At 39.3% G+C, this 27692-nt stretch overlaps 1 protein-coding gene and 1 non-coding gene across 2 annotated transcripts in view; one reads left to right on the top strand and one right to left on the bottom strand.

Moving 5' to 3' along the window:
- The window catches only part of FBXL17 (F-box and leucine rich repeat protein 17), a 146880-nt gene that overhangs the window by 69743 nt on the left and 49445 nt on the right, over nt 1–27692 (bottom strand). Inside the window, exon 6 of the mRNA XM_035100064.2 lies at nt 26338–26468. Coding sequence (XP_034955955.1) covers nt 26338–26468 — 131 coding nt within the window. The remainder of the gene's footprint in view (nt 1–26337; nt 26469–27692) is intronic.
- On the top strand, nt 5178–5254 carry TRNAE-UUC (transfer RNA glutamic acid (anticodon UUC)). Its single transcript has one exon. It is a non-coding gene; the product is annotated as a tRNA-Glu (tRNA).

Genomic DNA, 27692 nt, shown 5'->3' with positions numbered 1-27692 from the left:
TCACCAGCAGCTGCATGTGGAGGAGCGGAGACTCAAACCCGGTTCACCAGATTATGAGTCTACCACTCTTAACCACTACACCACACTGTGTAGGTGAGACAGCTTTTCAGTTCGACAAAACTCTTCACCACACTGGATGTTTAAGCATAAAAAGAGAATTTGGGGGGAGGGGAATGTTACCAGACATTGTTAGTAGATTGTTACAGTCTTCAAAGGAAATGGGAAGGTGCTACATAAATCAGGTTAGACTGGTTTGCTGCCGCAAACCCACAAAACCCCCTCAAGTTGCTCCAAAGGAAAATATAAAACTCCTCAGTTATTTAGTTCTCTCTCTAGCACTAATTGGAACACCCAGTCCCTCAGAAGCACCAGCTAGTTTCCTTTTGCCTAATAGGAGGTTCTAGTTTTTAGGAAAAATAAAAATACAGCTGAGTAAATAACATATCCTGTTGTTTCACCGACTCCACACTGCCACAGACTTTCCTTCCAACAGGGGAGAATATAAAGGGGGTTGAAGGAAGATAAAGCCAAAGCAATGTGAGCGATGTGGTATTGGGTTTATTTAAACACCAAAAAAGCATTTCGTCTTTGAAGAACCCATTCATACAATATTCAGAGGTTACCTCAGGGTACTACAACCCCTATTTATGCAAAACGGGGATTATACAGGCCCTGTGAAGATGTTATTCTGCCCAATCTCCTGGACAGGGGTTCAGGCACTGTTATATGTGTAGCTTCCACAGTATTTCTTCAGACCCCTTACTTATCTAGTGGTCCTTCACTGGCCACTTTGTTTCTTCATGGGATTAGACCCTTTTGCCTGCAAGAGATAACCCTGCTTTTGTTTAAATGAACTTTAATTTCAAAATGAAGCAGAAGTGAAGCAAGCCTGTCGTCTTCGCAAGGACTACTGACAGGCTTTTAACTCTCCTAAGACACCCTTCCACCATACAAAACAAGAGAACAAAGTAAATTCTGGAATTGATAAGCCACCATAAGCGATTGTGTAAAACAGAATGCACACCAAGGCTCGACTAATATTTTCAGTCCGGTTTTGCGGCGGTGATTCACTAGCCATCGCCATTAATTCGCTTTCTTTTGCTTTTTGTTTCAAGGGAAAGCTTCGCTTTTCAAGGACACTCCGTCCGAACAACAGATTGACTTCTGATTTATTCTGAAATAAGCAGAAGCAGCACTGAAAACCGAAGAGGCATTGGAGACAGATGTGTCACAAAACATGAATACTATTGTAAAAATCCTTTTCACAGCCTTGATGCTAACTGCAAATAGCAATAAATTGTCTCACTACTTTTCAGTTGTAACTATATCTAGCATAAGAATTTGTTCTTGGGCCTTTTGATGTGAGCAGAGGAATGTTACCAAATAAAAGGGAGAGGGGCTATGTCATCCTTGCATCAAATGCTTGTTTCGGAGGCATATTTAAAAGCGGAGGAGGCATTCAAGGATCTCTTTAGAACTTTCCTTGAAATGTTTAATTATGAATGGATACCACAGCAAACAGACAAAGAAATTCAATGTGTGTACACAGACCTAATGTTAGCCAGCCAAGATTTAATTTCCAAAATGACACAGAGGCTGCTCACTGAACAATGCCTGTGTTTAGCTAATCATACTGAGACAGTACTTGTGCCAGCTCACTTAAGCCTTTTGCTCTTCCACTATTCATTACAACAGATATCAATATTCTTCAGTTCCTGCCAAGGTTGACACAGAGCTCATTCAGCATAAGCTGAATGTTAGGCGCAATCAAAGGAGTTCAAGGAAAACATGAAAAAGTGTTTTGTGTGCAGATTTCAGCCGCTGGCAGGGTGTGTTAATGTAGTACTATTTCCAGCTAATTCCACTCATTTAAAGAGTGCAGCTTTTCAACTAAATTGAGTTACCTCTGTTCTTGAGATGTTGTTATCACTAAATATTAGGAGGAAAAAACCTCCTTAAAGCTTGGATTCAAAAGTCCGTATTTACTTAAGCCAAACATTTTCTTCATACCAATCTACGCTAATACGTAACGGAAAAATTAATCCCTTTCTTAATAATCATAATATGGAAAGAAGAACAAATGTGATGTGAAAAATAACGTTAAAAGTGTATTACATACCACCACAGTGCATTAAAAAAACCCATTATTAGTAAGAACAAAAATTAAAAGGGAATCAGAAACAGGTAGTTAGAAGAATTTTGGAAAAGTTATCATGATTATTAATTATTTTAACAAACTGCACCCAGAATACCTTAATGGTACCTAGGTCCAAAATGAAAATTTAATCATGACTCATGTCCCATTGATTATAATATGACTGAAGTTTAACTAACTTATACTATCCACTATGTGGAAGAAAATGTTGAGTCTCATGTGACCTAGATAATCCACTCAACCAACTGATGATTATTGATTTAAGTATAAAGCAACATCGTAATAACCTCACAATTACAGCTCCAATCCTTTAACCAAAATAATAATTCTAAGAAAGGGTTTCATTCATATTGTCCAAAATCAGAATATTGTAATTCAGACTCCCTGCAATCAGAAAGGAGGACTATGCATATCCACCTGTTTATTTCTGTAGTTCTTCTATAGTGGCTTCTCCTAATAAACATCTGTCATCTGGCCTAAGTTTGCAGAATTTAAAAAGTGCTGAAATAAGAATCATAGGGAATGCTGAACTGTCAGGGTAGGTGGATATAATGCAGCAGTCACAACATGTAAGGCAGGCATGCTTGCTTTTCTGGCTTTGTGTTGGTGTCTATTGTTCTCTTCACCACCTCTTTTTGTCCATGAATGCTATATTACATTTATATTCTGCCTTTTCTCCTAAGAGCCAAAGGTGGTTCAAGCTCCTCCACTCTTTTGTTCTCACAACAACCCTGTAAAGTGGGCTAGGCTGAGAGCTGGTGACTGGCCAAAAGCAGTGGGCAAAATCAACAGGTTTAGTGAGTTTAAAATGAAAAGCTGCACATGACCAGAGGTTTAATTATTATTGATCATGTTTGGCAGACTTTTTTTTTTTTTTGCTTTAAAACGAGTGGGGCGTTACAGTCAAAGCATGGAATGCAGGGGGAAGAATGCCTGCTTTTGTGGCTTTATATATATTTTAATATGTCTCTAAACTGAGTTTTCCATTTCCTCTTTTGGGGAGAGAAATCGGGTGGGGGCCAGCGTGTGGCCACTGCAATACTGGCCACATGACCCGGAAAGCTGTCTGTGGACAAGCACCGCCTCCCTTGGCCTTAAAGTGAGATGAGCAGTGCTACCCCATAGTGGCCTTAGACTGGACTTAACTGTCCACGGGTCCTTTACCTTTTACTTTGCTCTTAATCTCATTCACTTGTTAAAACTCTTTAAACACAAACTGATTCTTGCAATCAATTAAATTACAACTGAATCTTTACTTTCTTCCACTAGTTCAAGCAAATGAAGTTCACTTCACATGAAAAGAAATGCACACAATAATGTCCACAATCTGGATGTGCTCTGGCAGCTATGCGTTTGACAGTAAAAGGGCTGAAAGTGCTCACATTCAGCGAGCTGCTTTGTATGAAGTGAACTGAAACTTCCAACAAAGAGCTCTGAATAAGCACTCTGCCTGAAGGAACTTGTAGATTTTCAGAGGAACATAAAAAATATGAGCTCTCATCTCCCGAGTGAAGCATCACTGGAGGATGAAAGGGGAGGGAGATGTATAGAGCAGAAAGACAATAGGATAGACTGTATGGGCAATATTTGGAAAACGCACCTCGCCTACTTTGTGTTTATTTATTTTTTAGCTACAGTATTTATAAGCAGCCCTATAGCAAAGTTCTCAGGGTGGCTCACAACAAGAAACAAAAAAACTAAAATGTCAATTATTTTATAAAAATATATATAACTATAGTCTAAAAACTGTTGCAGAAATAATAATAAAAACATTTTAAGGCTAAATCATGCTAAATGACCTGGGAAAACAGAAAGGTTTTTTCCTGGTCTTGAAGACACCAAAATAGGCACCAGGCAAGCCTTCCTGAGAGGGAATTTCGCAGTCGGGGTTCTAGAACTGAAAAACCTAGAAGAGGTGGCACTTAGGCCTCCAAAGAAGATATCAATGAATTGAGCAAAGTGACCCCCTCAGGCATTCATGTCAAGAAGGGCCTTAAAGGTTGAATGCAGCACCTTGAACGAGACCCTAAACGGATCTGGAAGCCGGTGAAGATGATGAAACACTGGCATGATGGGTTCAGTCCAAATTAGCAGCCTTGTACCTTCATTCTGAACTAAAGAGAAATTTCTGGATTGTTTCAAAGGTTGTCCCAAGCAAAACACATTAGTGTATAGCAAACGGGAGGTTACCAGATTATGGATAACTGAAGCAAAGCTGGAATATACATGATCTAACCTTTTAAGAGATGCACTGAGCCGCAGGAAATCAACGGACATTCACCCATCCCAGTCTACAACCAGATCCTCTAAAAAGGCTTTTACTGGGGTGAGCAAACCACCTCACACCAGCTCTACGAATGACATTTCTCTTGTTTCATGTATATATCTAGAAGCACTGGAGCTAAAATAAAATCATGCAGTATTTCAAGCCACAACAGCTAAGGAATCAACCAGAAATCCCACAGCACCATGTTCTGGAATTGGCCTTCAAGGTACGAATGAAATGATTGGAAAGCAATATCCTCAGCACGCATCTTAGACAGTTTCTCAAAAAGAAACCATGGCCTATGCCTAGCATAGAAAACCCTTGACCTGTGGGCTGGTACTTGATTTTATCCAGATCAGATCTATAGAAACACACTTTTTCCTAAAAAATAAATAAAATAAGTTCTGGCAGGATTAGGATGGCCATACTGCTTTCTCTGTTGGGAGTCAAAATATAACAAACACATTTTACAATGGCATTCACTTTTCACCTACAAGGGAACAGCCGGTGTCTGTCTGCTAGCTCCATCAAATAGTATTCTGCTACCAGGAGAGCCCTGGAAGAAGTTGGGCCTACAAACTCAATAGCTCATGTCCTATGAATTTATGCCCTGCCATATTCCAAGGATAACATCACCACAATTTGTGATATCTAGGATCTTATGTAGTACATTGCAAATACAGATAGTGAGGGGGGAAAGGGGAATGCTGACTTGAGCAAAGAGCCCAACACCTAGCTCCAGACTGCGTTTGTACTACTCATTTCTTTGGCTCAGTCAGTAGAGCATGAGACTTTCAATCTCAGGGGCATGGGTTCAAGCCCCACATTGAGCAAAAGATTCCTGCATTGCAGGGGGTCGGACTAGATGACCCTCATGGTCCCTTCCAACTCTATTACCTTCCCTCTGCAAGCATTTAAGGCGCAGTGCCTGTCCAGGGGTGGAAGCCTATGGATTGCAGCCTGGGGTTTGTCTCCAGACCTAGGAAGTCACTAAAGAAGCATCCTCATTATACATCTGAACACAATTCTCAGAGTACTTGGATGTGTGAAGATTGTGATGTTTGCATGCTAATTTTGTGTGCAAATAACATTGTGTAAGTAGAGGAAGGGATCTTTGGAAATGCAGAGAGATATAGTAGTGACTTATCTAAGGTTATCCACTCTGTTTACAAGATGTAGCAACTGGTGTCTTGCATCCTATGAAGGTTAGCATTCCAAGATAGAAGTTGCTCATTCACAAATAATGTATCACACACATGGTTTCTTTGTACTATTTGTTAACAGTGTGGGAAAGCTTTTCCTTATTCTAATTTCTTTACTACTACTGTAATTGAACCAACAAAGCTAGTTCTGTGACATACTAGAATATGGGGTTTTTGTAAATGTAAAATAATTTGATGGTATTTTTTACCATTCTCATGGGAAAATAGCTTTCTCAATCTCATTGATGTAGATGTGCCAATTTATAAGAGTATAAAATTCTGAGTCTCTTCCTAAGCATCAATTATAACTTACACAGCTCCCTGAACAGCATTTAAAACACAAAGAACGGAAAACAATATTCTGTTTGCTGACAGCACAGAAAACTAGCTAACAGCTTCAGAAGTTGGTTTGCTATTAAATACTGTAAATATCCATCCCCCACAGGCCTGGTTGGTTCAGGAAACTGTCCCAGCTCTGTGCTTTTCAATCAAGTGGAAGTTGTTCTAATCTCATCCATGCAATGATTATACTAAGCCAGCACTTGTTAAAAGCTAAACATTGCATTAGAGTGGGTGGGTGAGATATAGGAAATGAAACTGTTCTTTCCTTAAAAAAAAAGCATAATCATTCATTCCCTTAATCATTCATTCCCTCCTTACAGTGTTTTTTCCCCCTTAAACATTCCTATTGTGACAGAACTGTCCATTAGAATTCATAGCAAATTAAACATGTATTTAAAATATTTATTTTAAAAGGGAAACAAATGATCTTAATTAATGAGCATAAAAGTAGCTACGCATGAACAGACTGGCAACAGGCAGGTTCCACTTTTGTGCAGGCAGAGGGAAAGGAAGGTGAAATAAGGTAAAATAGACCCAATGCCCGGTCACTGGATCACCAAGTAGCAATTGCACTGCATTTGGGCTGCCTTGGGTGGGTGTGATGGTGGAGCTGTGTCACTGGGTGCTGCAGTGGCAGCAGAAGATTGCCAAGTAATTATACTTAGTATGGCTGCATAAAGGCAAGCAGAGGGATAGTGTTGACGGATGCTATGAAATGTATTCTCACCATGCATGGTTCGTTGGCGGTCAGCTAACATTCAGCTGTAATATAAAAACAGTTATATACACAGGAGTGTTCCTCTACACACACCTGTATTCGTAGAAGACTGGAAGACCAAGGAGGAAGTCTTCTGAACAGCAGACCCTGAATGGATAAACAACGTCCCTAGAATATTTTTAATGCATGGATCATAAATGGTTATAATTCTTAGAGAAAGTGGAAATACTTTCTCTGTGCAGAAGTTCTGGAGATAGCACCAAAGAAAAGGAAATGTGTTTAATTATTTTATTTCAATATCTAAGTTACACCTTTGAAGAGATATGGTTGCCATAACTAAATTTCAAAAGACTGCCCATTTTTAAAGTGGTTGTATGTGAGTGATTTCCCCCCTGAAAGGGAATCAGACATATAATGCAAAGTAATTTTTTTGGCAGGTCTATATATCTATATAAACAATATGATATAAGCTCACCTAGCCTGGATATAATTTTTGCAACTATGCAAAAGAATTTCATTTACTGCTATTTCCTAGGTAAAATTTAAAAAAACAAAAACTCACTCTCAACCAAGCTGAAAGAAGAGGAAGGCATGTAGCTGGTTAACCACATTAGGGCACAAACTAATGGTCATTAAAACTCATGGATAGAAGAACATTTTCTCATAATTGAGAGATAAAAGGTTCATAATAGATTCTAGTGATATACAATCACCGGTTATGCCCAAACCTAGTTTCAAAGTAAGATAAAACATAAACATAATGGGCATACAGTAATAAATGCTCTTTTTCAGATAACACAAGATAACAGCATATGACTTATATTAAACAATACAAGTCTGACAAGATTTTAGTTTTTAAAAATCCCTTCAAAGGAAACTATTTTTAGCAAGGAAAAAAGGAATTGGGAAAGAACCTTCAAGCAGAAATTTGTTGCTTCTGAGAAAAAAAACCTTCAGTTTTCAAGGGTCTTTATTTGAGATGTTTTGACTTTAATTTCATGAGGATTTAAAAATAAAGGTTAATATGATCAAACAACAGTTTATATTCAAGTCATCTGAAGCTATGAAAGCAGAGAGCTTTTGCAAATCAAGCTTTATTATGCCAAGGAAGGAAGTCACAAAAATACGTGCTTGAGCCTAACTGTAGTTAAACCTTTATGGTGACCTTTTCTAGATAGTGCACTGATTGTGCAGCTCTGGTCACATCAATTGACCACCTTAATTTGCCTGGGTAGTTCACCCTATCACCTAGTTGCAAGCAGTTAGTATTACATTTCCCTTTTACTGCTTCCTGGCCTCCCTCCCAACAATCCCAGAAACTGATTATGTGTGGGCTATATACAGAGTCTAAAAAGACGCCAAGGGGAAAAGCAAAATGTTTCAAGTTTAGTGTATTGTGCTGTGAATGGCACAGAAGAGACGGAGGAGCATGTACTTCAGGCATCCCCAACCTTTGGCCCTCCAGATGTTTTGGACTACAATTCCCATCATCCCTGACAACTGGTCCTGTTAGCTAGGGATCATGGGAGTTGTAGGCCAAAACACCTGGAGGGCCACAGGTTGGGGATGCCTGATTTCGTAGTTAATTGTTATGATCAAATGCCAGCTCTATTTTCTGCATGTGGGTGGGGTATGTTTGCAGCCCCATTCTTATTTATCACAAAGCTAAGTGATTTTGGGGAACACCAAGCAACTATGCAGATCTTATGCCATGCATCTACGGGAAGATTTCAAAAGTAGCACACACAGATGCTCTACCTTCTAATGAATATTAATTTAGAGGATAATTAAATCATGTGCTCTCTACTGTGGAAAGCAACTGCACCAAAAAGAGGATGTGCTTAACCTTAAAACTGACCTTGGTGGTTGTCTGATACTTTTGGATGATGTACTAATACTTGTATCAAATGAAAGAGAATGTATGTTGTTATATAACACTGCTACAGGCCACTAGCCTAACTCCACTTACCTGGAAGTAGGCCCCACTTAATTCAATAGGACTTACTTCTGAGTAGACAAGGTTAGGATTGTCACTGATAATCAAGTACTGATCAGGATTGTCCATCAACAACTACTGCTCTGTTAAAAGGGCTTCATTTCTGTAACAGACATTAATAAGCCACATACATGGTTCTCTGCGCTCTTTCTCACAGTACCTTTTGCATCTTCATAATTTTGTTTCTTCTCTGTTGTATGAAATTAAGTATTCTTTCTATTAATAACTATAAAACCAGTAGATGGTGAAACTTCTGCTTGTCCTAACATGTTCTAGTATCATATTAATTTTAATACTGGTGATGAAATATCAATACTGCCCTCATTGTCAATGCTTCTGAGGCCCTGAATCTAATAGTAAAAGTGGTTTTTGTGAACCAGACAACTTTTCCAATGTATTTTATATTCACCCAGAGAGATTTGCAGTTCATCAACGCTATTTCACTGTTGAGAGCTCCCCCTGCTGATCAATGTGACTTCTTTCCAGTGCTGGCTTGTGTTTTATGGGAAAGCCACCCACCTATGTGACATCAGGCATATATAGCATTTCACATGCAGCATGTTCCCATGTTTCATTAAACAAGTGAAAAATAATTTCCTACGGACCTACAAAGAATGCATTAAGTGTTTCAGATGCCTGCCTAAAATAAATTAAGAACTCAATATTCCAACAAGCATGCACAGTTAACACAACTCTATATGAAATGTCAGGCTTAGCATTATTGTTCATTGATACATTTTTCTAAATTTCAAATTTTGGGATAGAAAAATTACTCCTACAGCCAACGACAGCTTCACAGAATGGCCGGAGGTGAGAAAACCTACAATCAAAAGTTACAATGTAACTTTTAAATGAATACTGTATTTGTAAGAAAACAGCCAAGTCAGATGTAAAATTATTTGGGTGCCAGACAACATACATATGTGTGTGTGTGCATGTGTGTAACATATGTTGTACATGTTTGTGCATAACCTGTACGAGCCCACCCACAAACTGCCCAGGAATCCTAACCTGAGCCAATAGTCTGCTTCCTGAACCAAATCCTACTTATGACAGAAGACCTGGAATACTTTATGAACAGAGATCTCAGTTTCCTCATGGCTGGCAGGATCATATGCCCACACTGATAATCTAGCTCTATGGATTCTATCCAAAGCAAGAAACAAAATTTCTGACTGGCTTTTCCCATAAATTATAGCTACCTATGACAATTCTGCTGGTGCTATTGGTATTCCGTTATAAGACAAGACCAAACCTTTCTGCCACTTTTTGAATACTCCCGGGCACTCCCAGAACTGTCTGTATCCCCACCAAGAGGTGTTTGTAGGGGAGCTAACTCTTTTAAGAGCCAGATTTAGGTAGTTTAAACAGACAGACTGTGTTTTACTCAACAGGAGAATGTAAAAGTCACCACTAGCATAGCCCCAAGGAAGGAACATTTCTCAGCCACATATGTGGTAGGTAATATGATTTGAACATACCAAAATTGCTTGAAACATAACTCTTTGTGAAAGTCCCCTAGCTAGCCTAAGATAGCCAAACACCACTCCACTTCAAATTTATTCATAGCCAAAAAAAGGTAAACAAAACAAAGCAGCAGCAGCAGCAAAGTTGATCTCCAATTCCTTTATGTTTTTCAGGTACATTCCAAGTATGTTCTCTCAAACATTTGGAATAACTCACGACATCCAGCTTGATATAGACTTTCGTGATCATTTCTTTCAATTCCAGGTTAGAATAATCTGACTACAATCACACTGCATAATTATTAACATGGGCAATCACATCTTATATAGACTGCAGAGGCCTGCAGTGAAAGTTCAGGTGGCCTGTTGTGTACCCATATCTAAAAGTATACATTGTGCACTGTGAAGAAAGAGAGGCAGTAAATTATCATGTTAACTGTTTTTAAATGTTTGTATGTATTGATTGAAATAAAACATCCAAATTATATCTTTCATGCAAGTCTTATCACTTCTATAATTGGCACTCAAACTGTAAAAAGCCACATACTAGTTATAATTACTCTGCACACCATTTTTGCTTCCTTTGTAATCTTTTTGCAAACAGTAATTTTTCAAAGACTGTTTGGAGATTTTCCCCACTTGCAACTCCCAGCAGCAGGTGAATTTAAAAGGAATTTAATGAGCTAAATCTGTAGCCATGCCCAGAATGATAAGGTGAAACTGTGAAATAATTTGTGTCTAAAACTTACAGATGCTCCATTTTATGTTTTCTTTTTTTAAAAAAAAGTCAGCTCAATCCACAGTCTTTCAACCCTCCAGAGATTAAATCCACAAAATAGCAGGCTATTATAACTATGAGCTTTTTTTTATTACAATTAGCTAATTACTTTTATCTACACAGTTTACATAAATAACACTAATTGCAGTCTTTTGGAAAGTAATTGCAAGTTTAGAAATATGTTAAAAACCTAAAAAACATTTAATGAATGTTTTTCTTTTGTTTTTTTCAGGCATTGTTTTTTTCAAATAAATAAAACCAAAATTAAAAGTAGGAACAAATGCTCACAAATTCACATTACTTCCTGTTTTTTTTTTAAATAGATGTTGCAACTGGTCTGATACAGGACCAAGGTTCTGAAAGTTGTGTATATATCTCACGATGCTATTTGAGAAGATAACTGATATAATAAAGACTTAAAAGGTAAGTGATGGGCAACACATATGTGAAAGTAATGTAACAAATATTTCTCAAAAGATTGACCTAAAGCAACCTTAATTATAAGACTCATAAATGTATGCTTTAGGCACTGATTAACCTCAAATTCAGGTTCATAATGTATCTGTGTAATTATTATAAAAGCCTTAAGGACACTAATGGACCATTAAACTGATCGTGGTTTTTTTAAACATATTGTTTAATACGCCTCTAATGACTTATAAAAAGAAATTGGCAGTTAGATATGAATAACCTCATTTTTTAAGAGATTACAAGTTGGAGTCAACAAAATGAAATGCATTCTTAATATTTCATCCATTTTTGTGTGTGTGTGTGTGAAATCTTGCGTAAGTACCCCAAGGCTGTTGTGTGAGGGTTGGTTTTTCTTTAATCCCCACACCCACTAGTTCAATGAGTTATGCAAGCCATAATTCATTGTGCTTAAATTCTCTACTAATGGGCTCTCCTCCAGTCAACCTTTCCTTAAACCAGGGGTGTCAAACTCAAATTCATCGGGGGCCGCATCAGCAGTTTGGTCACCCTCAAAGGGCCGGTTGTATCTGTAGGACTATGTGTCCACTCTTTATTATCATAAATTATTGTCACTGCATTCAATTATTACTGTTTTTTGTAATAATGTAAGTAATAACTAACATAGTCAGAATAATGGCAAGTAGATATTCAAATGTACAATTATTGTACAATTTATTGAAAAATGATTTTTGGTAACTGCACTGGGTGGTGGAGGCTCGCTAGGGTTTCATGCAGGACCTTTGCAGAGCTACTAGTACCTGGAGATGCTGGGGTCCTTCTGCATGCAGGACAGATGTTCTGCCAGTGAGCCACCACCCTTCACCAAAGGGACTGGCTGAGGTTGACTCACTGAAGCTGCTCTCCTGGCTCCAGGGTTTAAGGGCCAGAAGTATAAAGCAGCATCCTATGTTTCTGAGGAGAGGGAGAGGGAGGGGAGGGGAGGGGAGGAAGGAAGGAAGAAAGAAAAGAGGGAGTGGGAGGGAGAGAGGAAGGAAGGAAGGAAAGAGGGGAGAGAAAGAAGAGTAGGAAATAAGGAAGAGAAGAGGAAAGAAAAAGAAAGAGGGAGAGAAGACGGAAAGGGGGAAAGAAGGAAGGAAGTAGAGGGAAAGAAAGGATAAGAATGAGGGAGAGGAAGAAAGTTGGGAAGGAAGGAAGGAAGGAAGGAAGGAAGAAAAGAGGGAGCAGGAGGGAGAGAGGAAGGAAAGAGGTGAGAGAAAGAAGAGTAGGAAAGAAGGAATAAAGAAGGAAAGAAAAAGAAAGAGGGAGAGAAGACAGAGATAAAGAAGGAAGGAGAGGGAAAGAAAGAAAAAGAACGAGAGAGAGGAAGGAAGAAAGGGAAGGGGGGGGTCACCGCCTTGATTCAGCGCCAGAAAAGAGTGCGAAGGGACCCAGGGGCAAAAAGCATTTCCCCGGCCCCAGCTGTTTGTCGGCGCTTTGTTGGCACGGCGTTTCAGCAGCAAGGTCCCACTGCTGGGTCCCACTGGCTGGGGCGCTCGGCGGGCCACATGATGAGGTCTGGCGGGCCGGATTTGGCCCCCGGGCCTTGTGTTTGACACCCGTGCCTTAAACCATCGACATGAGTAACCAGAGTGCAGGTGATCTTAGATGAATGTGTGCTGAGGAGAGGACACATAATTAATCAGAGAGGAGCAACCCCACTGCTCAGTTAGCCACACAAACTTACCCCTGGGTTGAACAGCATCTGGGTAAATCTGCCATCAGCATTTCTGACCCTGCAACATGAGAAACATGCTGGTGGTCTTGAGCAGGTGATTTTTTTTTTTATGGTTAATATTTATATTAAATGGAGTCCCACATAGGGGTATATGATTCTAATGCATTTTCTTTAGGAACAACCCAAAACTTTATTTTTATCACGGGACAAAGGAATGAAGAACAAATTTAGTAGCACAACTTGTATTTCTACCTGAACAGCAGCATCCAATAGGTTCACACACACACATTAAGCACTACTGCTCCTATTCAAGCCAGCCAGTTTTAAAGCAGTCTTAAAGAGACAAAGAAAAAGAGAGAGTCAAGACTGCGGAACGTATTTTTTCACGCCATGAAACACATAACAATAGGAGGGTCAAACAGCCATCTGGCACATCCATTTCTACTCATTATAGCTGCCAGGTTTTACAGTACATGAATCCTGAGAAGAGACACACAATGAAAGACGGTGCAATTAATAGATGTTGCTTAGGGTTATCTCTCTACTACAGCACCAACCGTCTGTAATGGAGCAAGTCTGAACTAATACCCAAGAAGATTAGATTTATATATCCTCGAAAATGTGTTATACGCTGATGCACAACATAAAATTGACATAATGACTCTTTGGGGCCACAATGCAGCTTCCCCCCAATTTAATTGGTGACGATTAGATTGACCTTTTCTTTATAATTGTAATGATAGTAGAGCAATTAGAGAAACTACCACCTCTACTGTTTCACACATATATTAAACCAAAAGAGCGGAAGGGATTACCAGTTTCAAGCTTTTAACTGCAGTTCAGTCCAGGGAACAAAATTTAATTTCCAGAGAAAATGGTATGTATGTGTGAGCGCACCCAATCAATTCAGCGTTGTAGAAGAAGAAGAAGAAGAAGAAGAAGAAGAAGAAGAAGAAGAAGAAGAAGAAGAAGAAGAAGAAGAAGAAGAAGAGGAGGAGGAGGAGGAGGAGGAGGAGGAGGAGGAGGAGGAGGAGATGGCGGAAGCATTAGGACTATATGGAAAACAATGGTGGAACAATACTATTAAATCACATTTCGTCATCAGCGTATACTAAATGGATAGCAACTTTTCATATTCTCTGTCTTTGAATCAAGCATGTTTAATGTATCTGAATTTCATTTTTTCAGAAACCAAATAGACAAAAAAAACCTACCTATTGGCAAATCAATATGGGTAGATGGGTGGGGTATTATTTTGTTATACACCATGCATAATTTGGGATATTTAGGAGCTAAATTCTCAGTATAGACAACTGACTGATCCTTTTAATCAGTCCTTTAATCTACTGTCATAGATAAGGAATCAATATTTTAACATAGCAACACCACTGACACAGGCAAGAACCTTTGCTGTAAACATTTTCATTTAGGCAAGCCTACCCAGATATGTATTTTAATAATACTTTCTAATTTATACTGTGCGACTGCTGATTATATATATATATATATATATATATATATATATATATATATATATATAAACAATGGACTTTATTCAGCTTTATTCAGTGTAGACTCACTGATGTTAATGAACACAACTCAGTTGGAAGCATGAATTTCAATAGGTCAACTCTGAATAAAATCTAGTTGAATCCCAATCTCTAACTTCTACTTGGTAATTTTAACATGTATTTTTCTTTTTGTAAGCCACTTAGAGGTATTAGGTGGTATACAAATTCTGCTAAATAAAACATAAATAAAAGAAATGTTATGTGAGCTTTTCAGTCTGTAACATTAATGGGGCATTGATTCTAAGGGCCAAAAGTGGCATGATGCAGCAGTATGCTTAAACATTCCAGACATGGTTCATCATGTTCAAATGCACCTATCGTGTGCTCTGCCCATTTGCATGTAACATCACCATGCCAGTAGCAAGTCCACCTGGACCACTTTTGCAGCCATGCTAATGTTACAAAGGGTCCATGCCGTTGGCACACGACTTCCGCTAACGTCCCAAAGCATAGTTCACTACCCGGAACACCTACTTCCAGGTTAGCAGAGCTTGTAACCCAAAGCGTTGGTAAGGAGGATGGTACTTAACCCGAGGTTCCACTGTATTTGAAAGTGGAGACATGTGACAGTAGATTTACACAGACATTGATTTTATCCATAATCTGTGTCACGTCAGCTTCAACCCTTGGCATCAATACCAAGTCCAGGTTGCAAACTGAAACTGATATTACATTGACTACTGTGTTCTGCTTGAGAATATTTTACTTACTAGATGCCCTAGTTCACAAGAAATATATACCGTACATTCAGTTTATTTCTTGCTTGCACTATTCCCCATCCCATTCTAAACCTGCCATGAATTCTGAACGTATGAGCATTCCAAGTGCGTAGCTGCCATATAAACACATAACTAAATTCGGCAGATGCAGACTTAGCATGTGCTATCTGGAAGAGTCCCAAAACTGGTATCACAGATGTAATGTAAATCAGTACCAAAGTGATTCAGGACTCCTGTTATGTGGTACTTTGCGCAGCTTCTTCCCAGACTTTGTCAGCTTCCAACCAATACTAATCCTTCATTTTTATGGAGAAGCACATTTCACATGTGCACACATATACACAAATTACAAAATAATTTACATTTCAGCTGAAAACTCATGTGCCAAGAGAGAGCCCAAGGCAAATTTAAAAGATGAGTTATGCACCCTTCAGAAATGTTGTTTATAATGGAAATACTGACAGACCTTAAACAATATAGTCAGTGCAGTAAATCATCACGACAGCCATCACTTTTTTCCTTTCGTTTTTGAACTGAATGGCCAGGGTAGCTGTGCAGTTAATTATAGGGAGTAGTTTCAAAATATAAAACAATTACAAGAGATTAGATCCTGTTATCAATGCCTTTGTAAGGCACTTTATACTGTATCATACTACTTTACGTTATAAGATCATAAATATTTGGTCTACAGAAGAATGATATATAGAAAGCCATTTCAGTTTTCATTTTGTACCGAAGACTTGGATTTATAATGCAGTGTCATCCCATCCAACTGCTGTCCTTTCTTAATTTCTGTGCAGAATGTCATATACAGAACAGACATCCTGATCTGACACATGTTTCTCAGAAGTGCCATCTCATTCAGTAAGATTTACTCCTGAATTAGTATGTATATAACTGGACGACACCCAAATCAAATCTGCCATTTTTAATCACCACCAATCTAAGCCCAAGTACTTTCTCCTTTAATTTAACATCTACATAGCTATATTCCAAAAATATTTATGCCACAATCCATAAAGCAGTGAAGGCTGATGCTAAATCCTCTGAACTAAATAACTAATTCACAGGAGGTGTTTACCATCTCAAAAATCTTACATGAATATTGTCAGAATTAATCACTTTTCTCACATTTTCACTATGCGCAGCACCTTGTATACCACACATTCTAGCAGTTAAGACAACAGTGAAAGTAGCTGTTTTCCACAATTTGGCCAAAAGAAAAAGGGGAAAAGGAGACTTTCACCAGCACAGTGGTAAAAAGGGATTGGGTGGGCAACCCTGTTCAGCATGTTTCTAACCAAGCTTTTGGGGGTGATTTGTAGCTTATTCTTTCCTGGTCTAGGCAACTGGGAGTTTGTAAAATGTTTAGGCATTTTGGAGACTTGCAATGACTAGCTGATATAGACTCTGAAACCCTTGTCATTACAGGTCGCAAACACACTTAAATGAGGAAAAGGACTACAAAATACATTCTCACCAACAGCCAACCTTCCAAGCTTTCTCCTGGGAAAGCTTTTATATATACATATATAGTATTTTCTTGTGGTACAACCAGAAGTATATTTATAGGGCACATCCTCTTAGATTGACATCAATCTGTTTCTGGGAGAAAGACTCCTTTTAGCTGCATAAAGCTAAACACAAACGAAACCAGGAGTGAGGTTTCTTTCAGATCTGCCATGTTCAAGGTCCCATTCTGCCCCCCACCCCACCTCCCAGTTTTGGAATAGATGCCCCTTGCCCTAAATCAGGCGTCCTCAACCTCGGCCCTCCAGATGTTTTGGGACTACCACTCCCATGATTCCTAGCTAGCAGGACCAGTGATCAGGGATGATGGGAATTGTAGTCTCAAAACATCTTTTTTGGGGGGGGGGCGAGGTTGAGGAAGCCTGCCCTAAATCCAAGCATGTATTTATAAAGTAACTTTGATCTTCTGCATTTCATGGGTACCCAGAAAGGAAGGTTGCCACTGCACACTGTACTTATTGGGAGGGAAAGCGGGGGTGATGAGGACCCACACAACACCAATTCCTCCCGTCAGCTTCCTCCCTTCTTGGTAAGCACAGTGACATGCCTGACAGGAGGCAAGGTGTGCAATCCCTTCCCATTGACCTCCCCCTGATTAAAGTTCTGTATCTATGTGGACTGCTACCAAAGGCTTCAGGGGGGAAAACTGAACAGTTCAGTCTCTTCAATATCATTCACATACACTTATATTTGCATATATTATTAGTTCCAACATTTTATTAGTCAGAGGATGAGGACAGTGCTATCTCCCGAGACCCAAACAATTAACCTGTGATTGTTTTGCGATAAGCTTAAGTGTCTCGCTCTCTTTGCTATAATTCTAATAAATTAATTCTTCAAATCGCTGACCACTCTGAAGGCCAATGTCAAAGCAAGTATGATAGATATCAACATTTGGGAGCTCAATGCATCAGGCAGACTTTGATGAAAAGATTTGTGCCAAGAGACTGTCAATACAAGTGTTTGTAATAAATGTAGTTGTGTCTGCCGGTCCAAGTTCAAACAGATCTCATCAGAAGCCTTAAAAACTAAGGACTCAAGCTGAGAACAGCTGTGCACTCCTTTGCCATAACAACCAAAGGAAGGGACAAAAGGCAGACCACAGAATTGACCGAGTATTTTTTTCCCCTCAGTGAAATATCCAGTTCCAATCATAGTTAATTTCTGGAATCTTGCTCTTCACCATTTGAGCAAAATGCTTCTTTAAAGTCTGCCAAGACAGAGCATATGATAATCATTTCTATTCTGCCTTTTCAACCAATACAGAAACAGAAATCTCAAACCTGACGCAGTGTATCCCATTCATGGCATTATGGACAAGAGCTAATAAATTTAATCCTAAAATGGAAGCAAAAGCTGATTAATATTCTACAGCCATTTAAATGTGTTTGGGGCGGGGGAGGTTATTATTTTGCTGTTTTTGTTTTAACTATTTATATGTGCTTTTACCTTATATTTTTATTTTGTGAACCACTCTGAGATCTTGTGATGAACTGCAGTATATAACTCTAATAAACAATAATAATAAGTGTGGAGATAATTCTGAGCAAAAGAACATCAAATTCAACACGACAGTTTGCACTGATCCCACATTCGTTTATTTGTTGTATTTTATTAGATTTATATACAACTTGATTGCAAATAAATAAATAAATCTTCCATCAAAACTGTTTGCAAAACTCTTTGATTGGTACAAAAGATCTCACACGAGGAAGCTATTAGTCAGTAATACAAATTCGGTTTAAGAAGTTAATCCGCACAAACACAGATAACTATGGGAAAGATTCAATTAAAATTAACCATGAAGTTTTACTCTGTTTCAGGCTGAAACCAATGGGGATATACTGGTTAAGCACAGGAAGAATTCAGCATAGTCTGTGTATCCTTGTGGGTTTGGGAAGGAGACACACTATTTTAGGAAACCCTGCAACAGGTCTGTTCTAATACAAAGAAGCAACAGGAATCAGGATAACTTCAATCTATATATAATAAAAATGTAATAGGTGCATGTAGGTGACACAGCACCTTTATCAGAAACCGCTTGACCAATTCCATTCAAATTTGGACACAACATTCCATTCCACTGTGTGGAGGTTCCTATACTGGTTGTGTAGACAGATGTCACACCTGGGCCACGTAAAAAACCCCAAACCCCATGTTTCAGAACTCACAAATCACACAAAAGTGCATGCTTGGGAATACAGGAGAGATTGCAACACACCGCCCTCTAGCGATGGCTACACTGGTACTGTACCTAGGAAAGCTTCCCTCTCCGCAGTATCTTGGCTCGGCTTTGCAGACTAGGCCGCTTTCCAGACTAGGCCAAGTGGAGGTAGGGGCTTGCCCGGGTGGGGGGTGGACCGAATAGGTCATGGATCGGGACAGGGTGGGCCCAACCATAGGGGTGAGGGGGGTGAGGGGAGTTTGAAGGGGGACTCTGAGGCTCCATTTAACAGACTGAGCCACAGCAATGCGTGGCACGGTCAGCTAGTACTTGTATAAATTCATGAAAGCCTCTCTTCTTAATGAAGGGGAGGTGTTGTGAGCGGGAATCACTTCCCGCGCTCGCGGGGGGCGTAACCAAGCCCCCTGCATCATTGAGCCCTGTGCCCACGTCACGCCCCCCAGCTGGCCAATCCGGATGGGTTGGGGGGGCGTAGTTTTGCCATTTAAAATGGCCGCGGACTCGTGGGTTCCTCCTCCTTGTTCCTGGCCATCACCTACCCCTCCCCTGTAAGGATATTCCGTTAAAGGAATCCAGCGGTTGTGGTTCCTGTCCGATGCCCAGGTGGTGGCTAGGGCCATGACACGACCCCCAGTGACTCTAGGGGAAAGCTTCCAGTTGATTTGCATCAACAAGCTCCCCTTACAGGTTGTTAACCCTTGTGTGACTCCTGGCAGAGCGAGCAGGAGTCAAGTATAGTGTGTTCGATCCAATGCCTCAGCCAATACCACTCACATTCTGCAGCCAATAAAGTTGTGGCCTTTTTTAGCCCCTTAACCTAAATACTTGTGTCCATGTGTCTTATTTTATCTCCAAGCGGGGGCGGGGCCTCGACTCACAACAATAGATTAATAACTCAGTACAGCAGCTAGTGCTTGCAACAGAAGCAAGATCAAAATACCTACTGGTTCCCTCTCAGCTATGGAAGGAACCATGCCCAGAAAGTGGGAAAGAGTTTCAATCAGGCATCTCTCTTAAAGAGGCAGGCCACACACACTACAGCAGGGGTGAGGAAACAGGGTGAAACTTCATAGTTAATTTTAATTGAATCTTTCCCTTAGTTATCTGGGAGTGTTGGTGTGGATTGACTTCTTCTTTCACTGAATTGGTATTATTGATGAGATCCAGATCTGCTTAGCTTCGCCAAGGGTACCAAACCATATGCCTTAAGACTATACTCTGGAATCTGCCAAGTATCCCTCTGCATACTGGCAAAATAGTATGCTCACTGAAACAAGTTTAGAATGCACAAGAAACAGTTATGTTCTGCCAGATTAGCAAATCTCTCCCTACATTGACTAAATATCATGACTTCTAGGGATAAATGTATCAAAAATGACGAACTAAAACAAGAGAACAATATTTGTAAACATTTGAGATTACTTTTCCAATAAAGGTTCCCTACAAAATTTACAACCATTTTGCATTATCTCCAGATGTGAAGCAGCAAATTGTTTTTGCAATTTTATTTACCAAAATGGTGCATATGCTCTATGCATATTTAGAAGTGTTTAAACACCTGCTGAGACATTCAGCATAGTTTAGACTGCCCTAATAAGCCATTTAAAAATAAACTACATTAAGGATGCTTTTTATTACTCAACATCTGTGAAACATGTTTGCTCATCCTGATGAAAAAGTAGTTTTCTTCGCCCATTAAAAATAATTCAAAGCTATCTTGCATGAACATGCTTTAGCTCTAGGTAAAAATAAATTAATTTTCACTACCCCACACATGCCTTGAAGTCACAGATGTTTTAAAACAAAACACCTTTTAATAAAACATGAAGTATCATCAATGGCTCTTTTATTAAAGAGAACTGCTTAGAGTCACAGCAGCAAAACATAAGCATGTGTGCCACAACTCGAAAGGTCGGCAGCTATTGAAAATAAGAAATTCAATGCAAATTGTACAAGGCAAAATAATGATGTGAAACAAAAATGCCTAGGATATTTTATGGGTGGTTGTAATGTAGAAATAGCAAGGCAATGATTTAATACGACGCCAAAAAATCAGATTCAGTTTTGTACAATAATTCAAAGATGACATAATCTAGCATTAATTTTGGAGTTTTGGAGTGTGTGGTCAGCAAAAAGACTGATGATACACATGCTCTACTTCTATGCTCTGCAGGTGTGCAGTCAATGTGCTGGACTGAAGTCTTGCTCTGTAACGTACTGGACAAAAGCCAATAGCCTGAAGCTAAATCCAGGCAAGGCTTAGGCACCGTTAGTGGGTGCTTTCCTAGACCAGATGAGTGGTCTGGATGGAAGAGGTTGTGGTTTGGGGGTACCTGTGGATCTATTTCTGGCTCCAGTAGCATGGACTGCCTTCCATCAGCTGAGGCTGATGGCCCAGCTGCTCCCATACCTGGACATGGACAACCTGACTACTGTTGCCTATGCTCTGGTTACTTCTAGGTTAAAGTAGTAATTTTCTTGTTTAATAGAAACTTTGACTGAAAGAAGTTTGATTTCATATTTGGAGCCCAATTGAGGAAAGGACCAAAAGAACTTTGTCCTTTACATCTCCGTTTTTCCTTTGTATATTTCATTCCCACATTTTTCCTTCTATGTTTTATACCCCAATAAAGATATAAAAAAATAAATAAAAATACAGTGGACTATGGAAATTCTTAGCTACAAGAAAGGCTATTAAAATTAAGTGCAGTCAAGTTATATCAAGCATCTGTGTTACCAGACTATCAACAACATTTTACAATCCAGTCCATCACACCATCCTCAATTTATTTTCATTATCCAGTTTCCAATATATGTTATAATATGTTGCATACTGAGCAAATATTTCATATTTGAGCTTTAATAAAAACCCACCCACTAGAATAATAGAATCACAGAATTGTAGAGCTGGAAGGGACCCCAAGGGTCATGTAGTCCAACCCGCTGCAATCCAGGAATCCTGCCCACAGCTCAGACCACCAACTTTCTGGTTAACAGCCAGATGCACAGGCCCATTGTGCCGCAGGAGGTGGTTAGTTTTCAAAAAAAGATAGGTTAGAGGCAGTATTCCAAAAAAATGGGTTTGGACACTTTGCTGTATAATGGGGTGTCATGGGGAGAGGGAATCATTTTTCACGGAATCTATAACATATAGAATTGATTTTAAAGAAAAGTTAACAAATAAGAGTCTTCCAGTACCTTGAAGGCCAACAAATGAATTCTGGAATAACACAATACATTTGTTAATCTTAAAGGTGCTATTATAACACTCTTCATTGTATCTGCTGCCATGGACCAACACAGCTACTACTAGAAGCAGGAACCAAGTAAGATTTACATCGGAATGTACTACTACAATTACTTCGGCTACACCAAGATTTAGCAAACACGTGGGGCTATTCAGCTAACTTTTGCTCATCAGTAGACCCACTGAAATAAATGGCCATGACTAGCTTGGGTCCATTAATATATTGATATTAGTCTACCCTGAGTACAGTTTAGTGGAATACAAGCCACGATCAACTTCAAAAGGGAGGCTTAACTCTTCCACTGTGAAAGCAGGCGCAAGTACCCCTAGATCAGTGTTTCTCAACCTTGGGTCCCCAGCTGTTACTGGACTACAATTCCCATCATCCCTAGCTAGCAAGACCATAGCTGCCAAGTTTTCCCTTTTCTCACGAGGAAGCCTATTCAGCATAAGGGAAAATCCCTTTAAAAAAGGGATAACTTGGCAGCTATGAGCAAGACCAGTAGTCAAAGAGTGCTGGCAGATGTAGGTCCAACAACAGTTGGGGATCCAAGGTTGAGAAACACTGCCCTAGATAATGTATGCCACTACCCTATCAATGAATCAGAGCAGGCATCTCCAAACTGCGGCCCTCCAGATGTTTTGGCTTACAACTCCCATGATCCCTAGCTAACAGGACCAGTGGTTGGGGAAGATGGGAATTGTAGTCCAAAACATCTGGAGGGCCGAAGTTTGGGGATGCCTGAACCAGCGGCTGGGAGAGTTGTCTCACAATATTATAGCTAGGAGGTGCAGAAACACTGTAAATTCAACATGCTTTTTCATTACTACTATTATTAAAATCCCCTTCTGAGTCACCTTTCTACTCAAAAGCTTAACAGTTGGTTTCCACTGGGTCCCCTGCATAAGTGAATGGCATTATAGTTACGCAGGTCCCCCTGAACACACATAAAACAGCAACCTTCTTCTGTCAGGAAGCGATGTATCTAAAAACTAACACTGTGTTTTCTGGAAGAATTTCAGTTCTTGAGGACAAAAAGGTTTAAGATTGAAGTCTACAGCATAACTTTAGAACAGCGTTCACCAACCTGGTGCCCTTCCAAAGTTTTGGACTGCAACTCCTATCGTCCCTGTCCATTGGTTATGCTGCCTGGGGCTGTTCTAAAATATGGTACAGCGTGAAACTATATACGTGATAAGATAGCTTGTGGAATACATCTTGTCAACGCACCATGACCTGTGAGGCTGCTGTAAATGCAGATGCCTATCTTCTTTTTTTAAAAAAAATATTTTTATTAATTTTCCAATTAAAACCAATTATATCACATTCAATATTTCAAATTATACACATATATATATCAATCAAACCGAATGTTATGCCAAATCATCTAAAGAATTTTTTATTTGGGTTCCCATGCTTCAAGAAATTGGGAATTCCTCGCAACTGTCCACTGCCGTCTTTTTTCTAAAGTTCAAATCGTCCTCCAAGTTCATAATAATCCAGATCTTCCCCTTACAGTCACATAGATGTTTTCCACTTTCATCCGATTGTTTCCCAGCCGCTGAGATAAATATCAAACAAGGTTTCACAGATGTTCTTTCTCCTGTGTGAGTTAATCAGTCCAGCCTCCCCATAAATCTTCTTAATGGAGCTCCTTGTTGCGTCGAAGCAGCCCGAAGCAGCGCCATCTCAAAAAGCTCAAATCACTTTCGCTTTCTCTCATAGCCATGAAGATTCACGATCATTATAGAATTTACAGCTTTTTCAGGCAGGAGACCCAAACATCAAACCATAAACTCTTGGTAAATTAATGGATCTCCTTGCCCTATAGCTGAACTTAGCTTCAGGTCGCTGCTCCAATTTAAAGTGCGTCACAACTCATAAATCCTCCGAGCGCGTCCAGAACCCCTTCCGCCCGACTAGGGGGAGGCTTTTCTCATCGGCAACTCCACATCTTTAAAAAAATATGCTCAGTAACAACAGTTATAAAGTTCAACTCACACAGTCTTTTGCTTCTCTTTCACTCCAAACAAGCCAGGACATCGCGTCCGGGAAGGTACGATGCAGCAATATGAAGGGAAAAAAAAATAAAAACTCACTTCCCTTATCGCTCCGTCCCCATCAATCCTTCTTCCAGATGCAGTACAATCTTTGACTCCTCTCCTTTCAGCAGCATAAATTTCTCAGCAGTAAACAGCGCTTCTTCCCCTCCTTCTGAAGTATGTCCATAGATTTAAGCCTAATTATCTTCTTTAACCATGGAAATCCCCGCCATGCAGATTAGCGTCCGGGAGTCCTGGCCCTCGTAAGTGCTCAGCCCAAGCTCCCCCCACTCCAAAAACAGTCGGAGTGGGTCAGGGGGCATCGCGGGCCAGCGGCCCCTCTCCGTAACCCCCGGAGAGGGTAGGGGGTTGCCATTTACTCCCCTAGCAACCGCCAAATTCCTCACGAAGGTCAGAGAGATGGAAAATAGGTCCGCCATTCCTGCAGGCGGAAACCGGAACCCCTGCAGATGCCTATCTTCACTTGCCTCCTCCACAACAGGGAAGCTTATGAAACCAAGCCTTTTCTAAAACTATTTTTAAATTCTTCTATTTGAATGAGACTATATTGCATAAACAAACCTGGCATGAGGGCAGCAGGGAGTTCACTGATTGGCACCTCAATTCTAAACATTTGCACTGGTGTATTTGTTTTGTGATGTTATTTTCTGGCATGCATCTTTGAATCAGCTAATTAATACAGCTGGAACAAACAGGCTCAATTATTTTAATTCCAACTAGTCGACTATAAAGCTTATGCTTTGATAGGAGCCCTTATATGGGTTTCCAATTTATTTAGTGTGTGGTTTTTTAAAAAAAGATATGAGAACATGTTTTCAAGATTACAGCCAAGGCTATCCTTTAGAAACAGAGAACATTCTACCATTTCCATTTAATAACTTAAATCTAATAATAAACACCTTTTTATAGCAGCAGAATTAAGTAGGAAAAAGACTTGAGTAAATATGAGTAAATAATCCATCGTGACAAATTCCTTCCAGAAGAAAAAACACACACAACTGGCTAACCTCTTTTTGAGAAATATCCAAGAGAGGAGAAAGTTTTCCAATCTTCCATGGCTCCTCCATTTTAATATTTAAAAGATTTTTCCTAACCTAAGATCTAATGTCACTTTAAACCTCTATTTCTTGTTTACTTTTAGTTGATCAAATATAACACAAGTTCCTCTTCCTATTTCTTGTATTAGCTTTTTGAAAGTCACCACTATTTTTTCAGGTTGAACACAGTTTCCTTTCAACCTTTCCACTCGAAACACCAATTCTCCAGCCACCTGAATGCACAATCCTATGTATGTTAAATTGGAAGCAAGCACCACTATATTCAGGGCAACCTACTGTCTGGTACGCTTTTTTAGGATTGCATCCTTAGAGTAGGTTTGTTACACAATCATGACTGTTACATAAATATCATGTGTGGCTAGTTTAAAATCATCTGAATCTGAGGTTGTGGTTTGTTTCCTTCCAACAAACCACAAGCTTCAAACAGGAGCAAACCTCGCTTATCTGGAAACCCTGAGGCCATGTTTCGACGACAATGGCTTACTCACAGCAGTGCAGCAGGAGCAGAACTAGAGGATGTGCAACACGGCCACAATCTCTCTCCAGGAGCCCACAAGCTTGTGTATTCACACTCAGCCATGGTTTGGCTAACTGCCATGTGTGAACCGGCTTAATATACTATACATGCATAAATCAACCTTTCTAGCAAGGGAGTTCAAAGCAGGAAGTCTGCATTCAAAATTCAGACCTACAATCAGATTTACTAATAGGCATATCTATTTTTAGGCAAGGATTCTCCTTCAAGATAGCTAATGTTAAAATGCACACCGCGACATTATTCCAAAAAGACTGTGCTGACTTTTAAGATTCATTTCTTCCCAACTTCATAAAATTATCAATTATTAATCATATTTAACACAATGGTTTGACTTTGCTTTTCTATGATGAAGTTACCTGTCATTTATAATCCAGTTCAGACACAGATTGAGGGAGGTAAGGTTTTTGCATCTCTTTACTATTTCCATCACTGTTTCATTATCCAGTTCTGTGATATGACGTAGATCCAAGCTGGAAAGGTTTCTTAGCTATTAAGATAAATACAATGGTAAGTTTTGTAATTCATATATAAATATAAACTATTTATAGAATTAATTGCAGTTTTGATCTGCTTGAACCTGCTTTTGTCCTTTAATTACTTTGTTTTTCTACCTATGCAACAGAAAAGCTGCAAAAACTATTGATTTCAATCAAAGAGAGAACTTGCTGTATATTTTTTATTTAAAAGGAGTATCTCCAGCTCTGTTTTTCACCAATGAATGCACTAATGGAATTAATGTAATATTTTTAATGTAATGTAATGTTATTTATTTATTTATTTTAAAATATGCTGTTAAACTTTTGAAATGAAGTTACAAATTAAAGCCTATTGATAAAACTTCAAAATGGTTTTTTCAGCCACAAAACTATACAGGGTAGCAGCAGAATCGAGGAGGGAGGCAATTTCCATCTATTTCCCCTCCTCTCTGTACCTTGTGTCTCATTATTTGCTGCAGCAGGTTGGGTGATTCTCTGGAGAAGAAGTGAGAGCATGGGAGGCTGCAGAAACAAGGGGAATCACCAATAACTGCCTCTGCCCTGTTTCTCCATCAGGAGATAGACCCTCTAGGGTACCAACCACAGTAGTTAAAGAAAAACCCTGATAACACTTAACATCCAATGTTAAAAGAGTAACTATGATATATTCTTGCAAAGTAATACTGGAAAATAAATAGTCATGTGCTAAAATTTAATATATCAAGTACAAAAGTCCCATTTGGGATCCTTAACAAGCTGAATAGCATCATCATCATCATACAATCTGAAGTTTCCTACCCATATGATTTGATACTGATAAAAGCATTCACTTTAACTCAATAATTGTTAGTATGACTTATAATGAACACGAACATATTAGCATTTGCATTAATTCCTGTATTTCCAAGTTATGGATGTCAGTTAACAAAATAGTCTCTGCTTTCAGGCCTAATTTTTAAATAATACGGCTGTACTGATATATAGCACTCGATAGATGTTGAGACAGGTGTCTAGAGCGACAATGTTACAGATATGACCAAAGAAAATCTAGGAGCTCTAGAGTGGCAACCATAACTAGCTATCAGGTAAAAACTATACTCAACAATCACTTGTAAATAAGGCAGGTCCTTCTTACATAGACACAGTATCCAACTACAAGTAATGCAATATTGTCCCTGTCCACATGTCCCTGTCCACATGTGGCAAGGATGTCTCTAGAACCTCCATTAAGATTA

The sequence above is a fragment of the Zootoca vivipara genome, chromosome 11 (assembly GCF_963506605.1).
Source record: "Zootoca vivipara chromosome 11, rZooViv1.1, whole genome shotgun sequence".
Taxonomy (NCBI): Eukaryota; Metazoa; Chordata; class Lepidosauria; order Squamata; family Lacertidae; genus Zootoca; species Zootoca vivipara.
The sequence above is the reverse complement of the archived record's forward strand: the minus strand, read 5'-3'. Positions and strand labels throughout refer to the sequence as shown.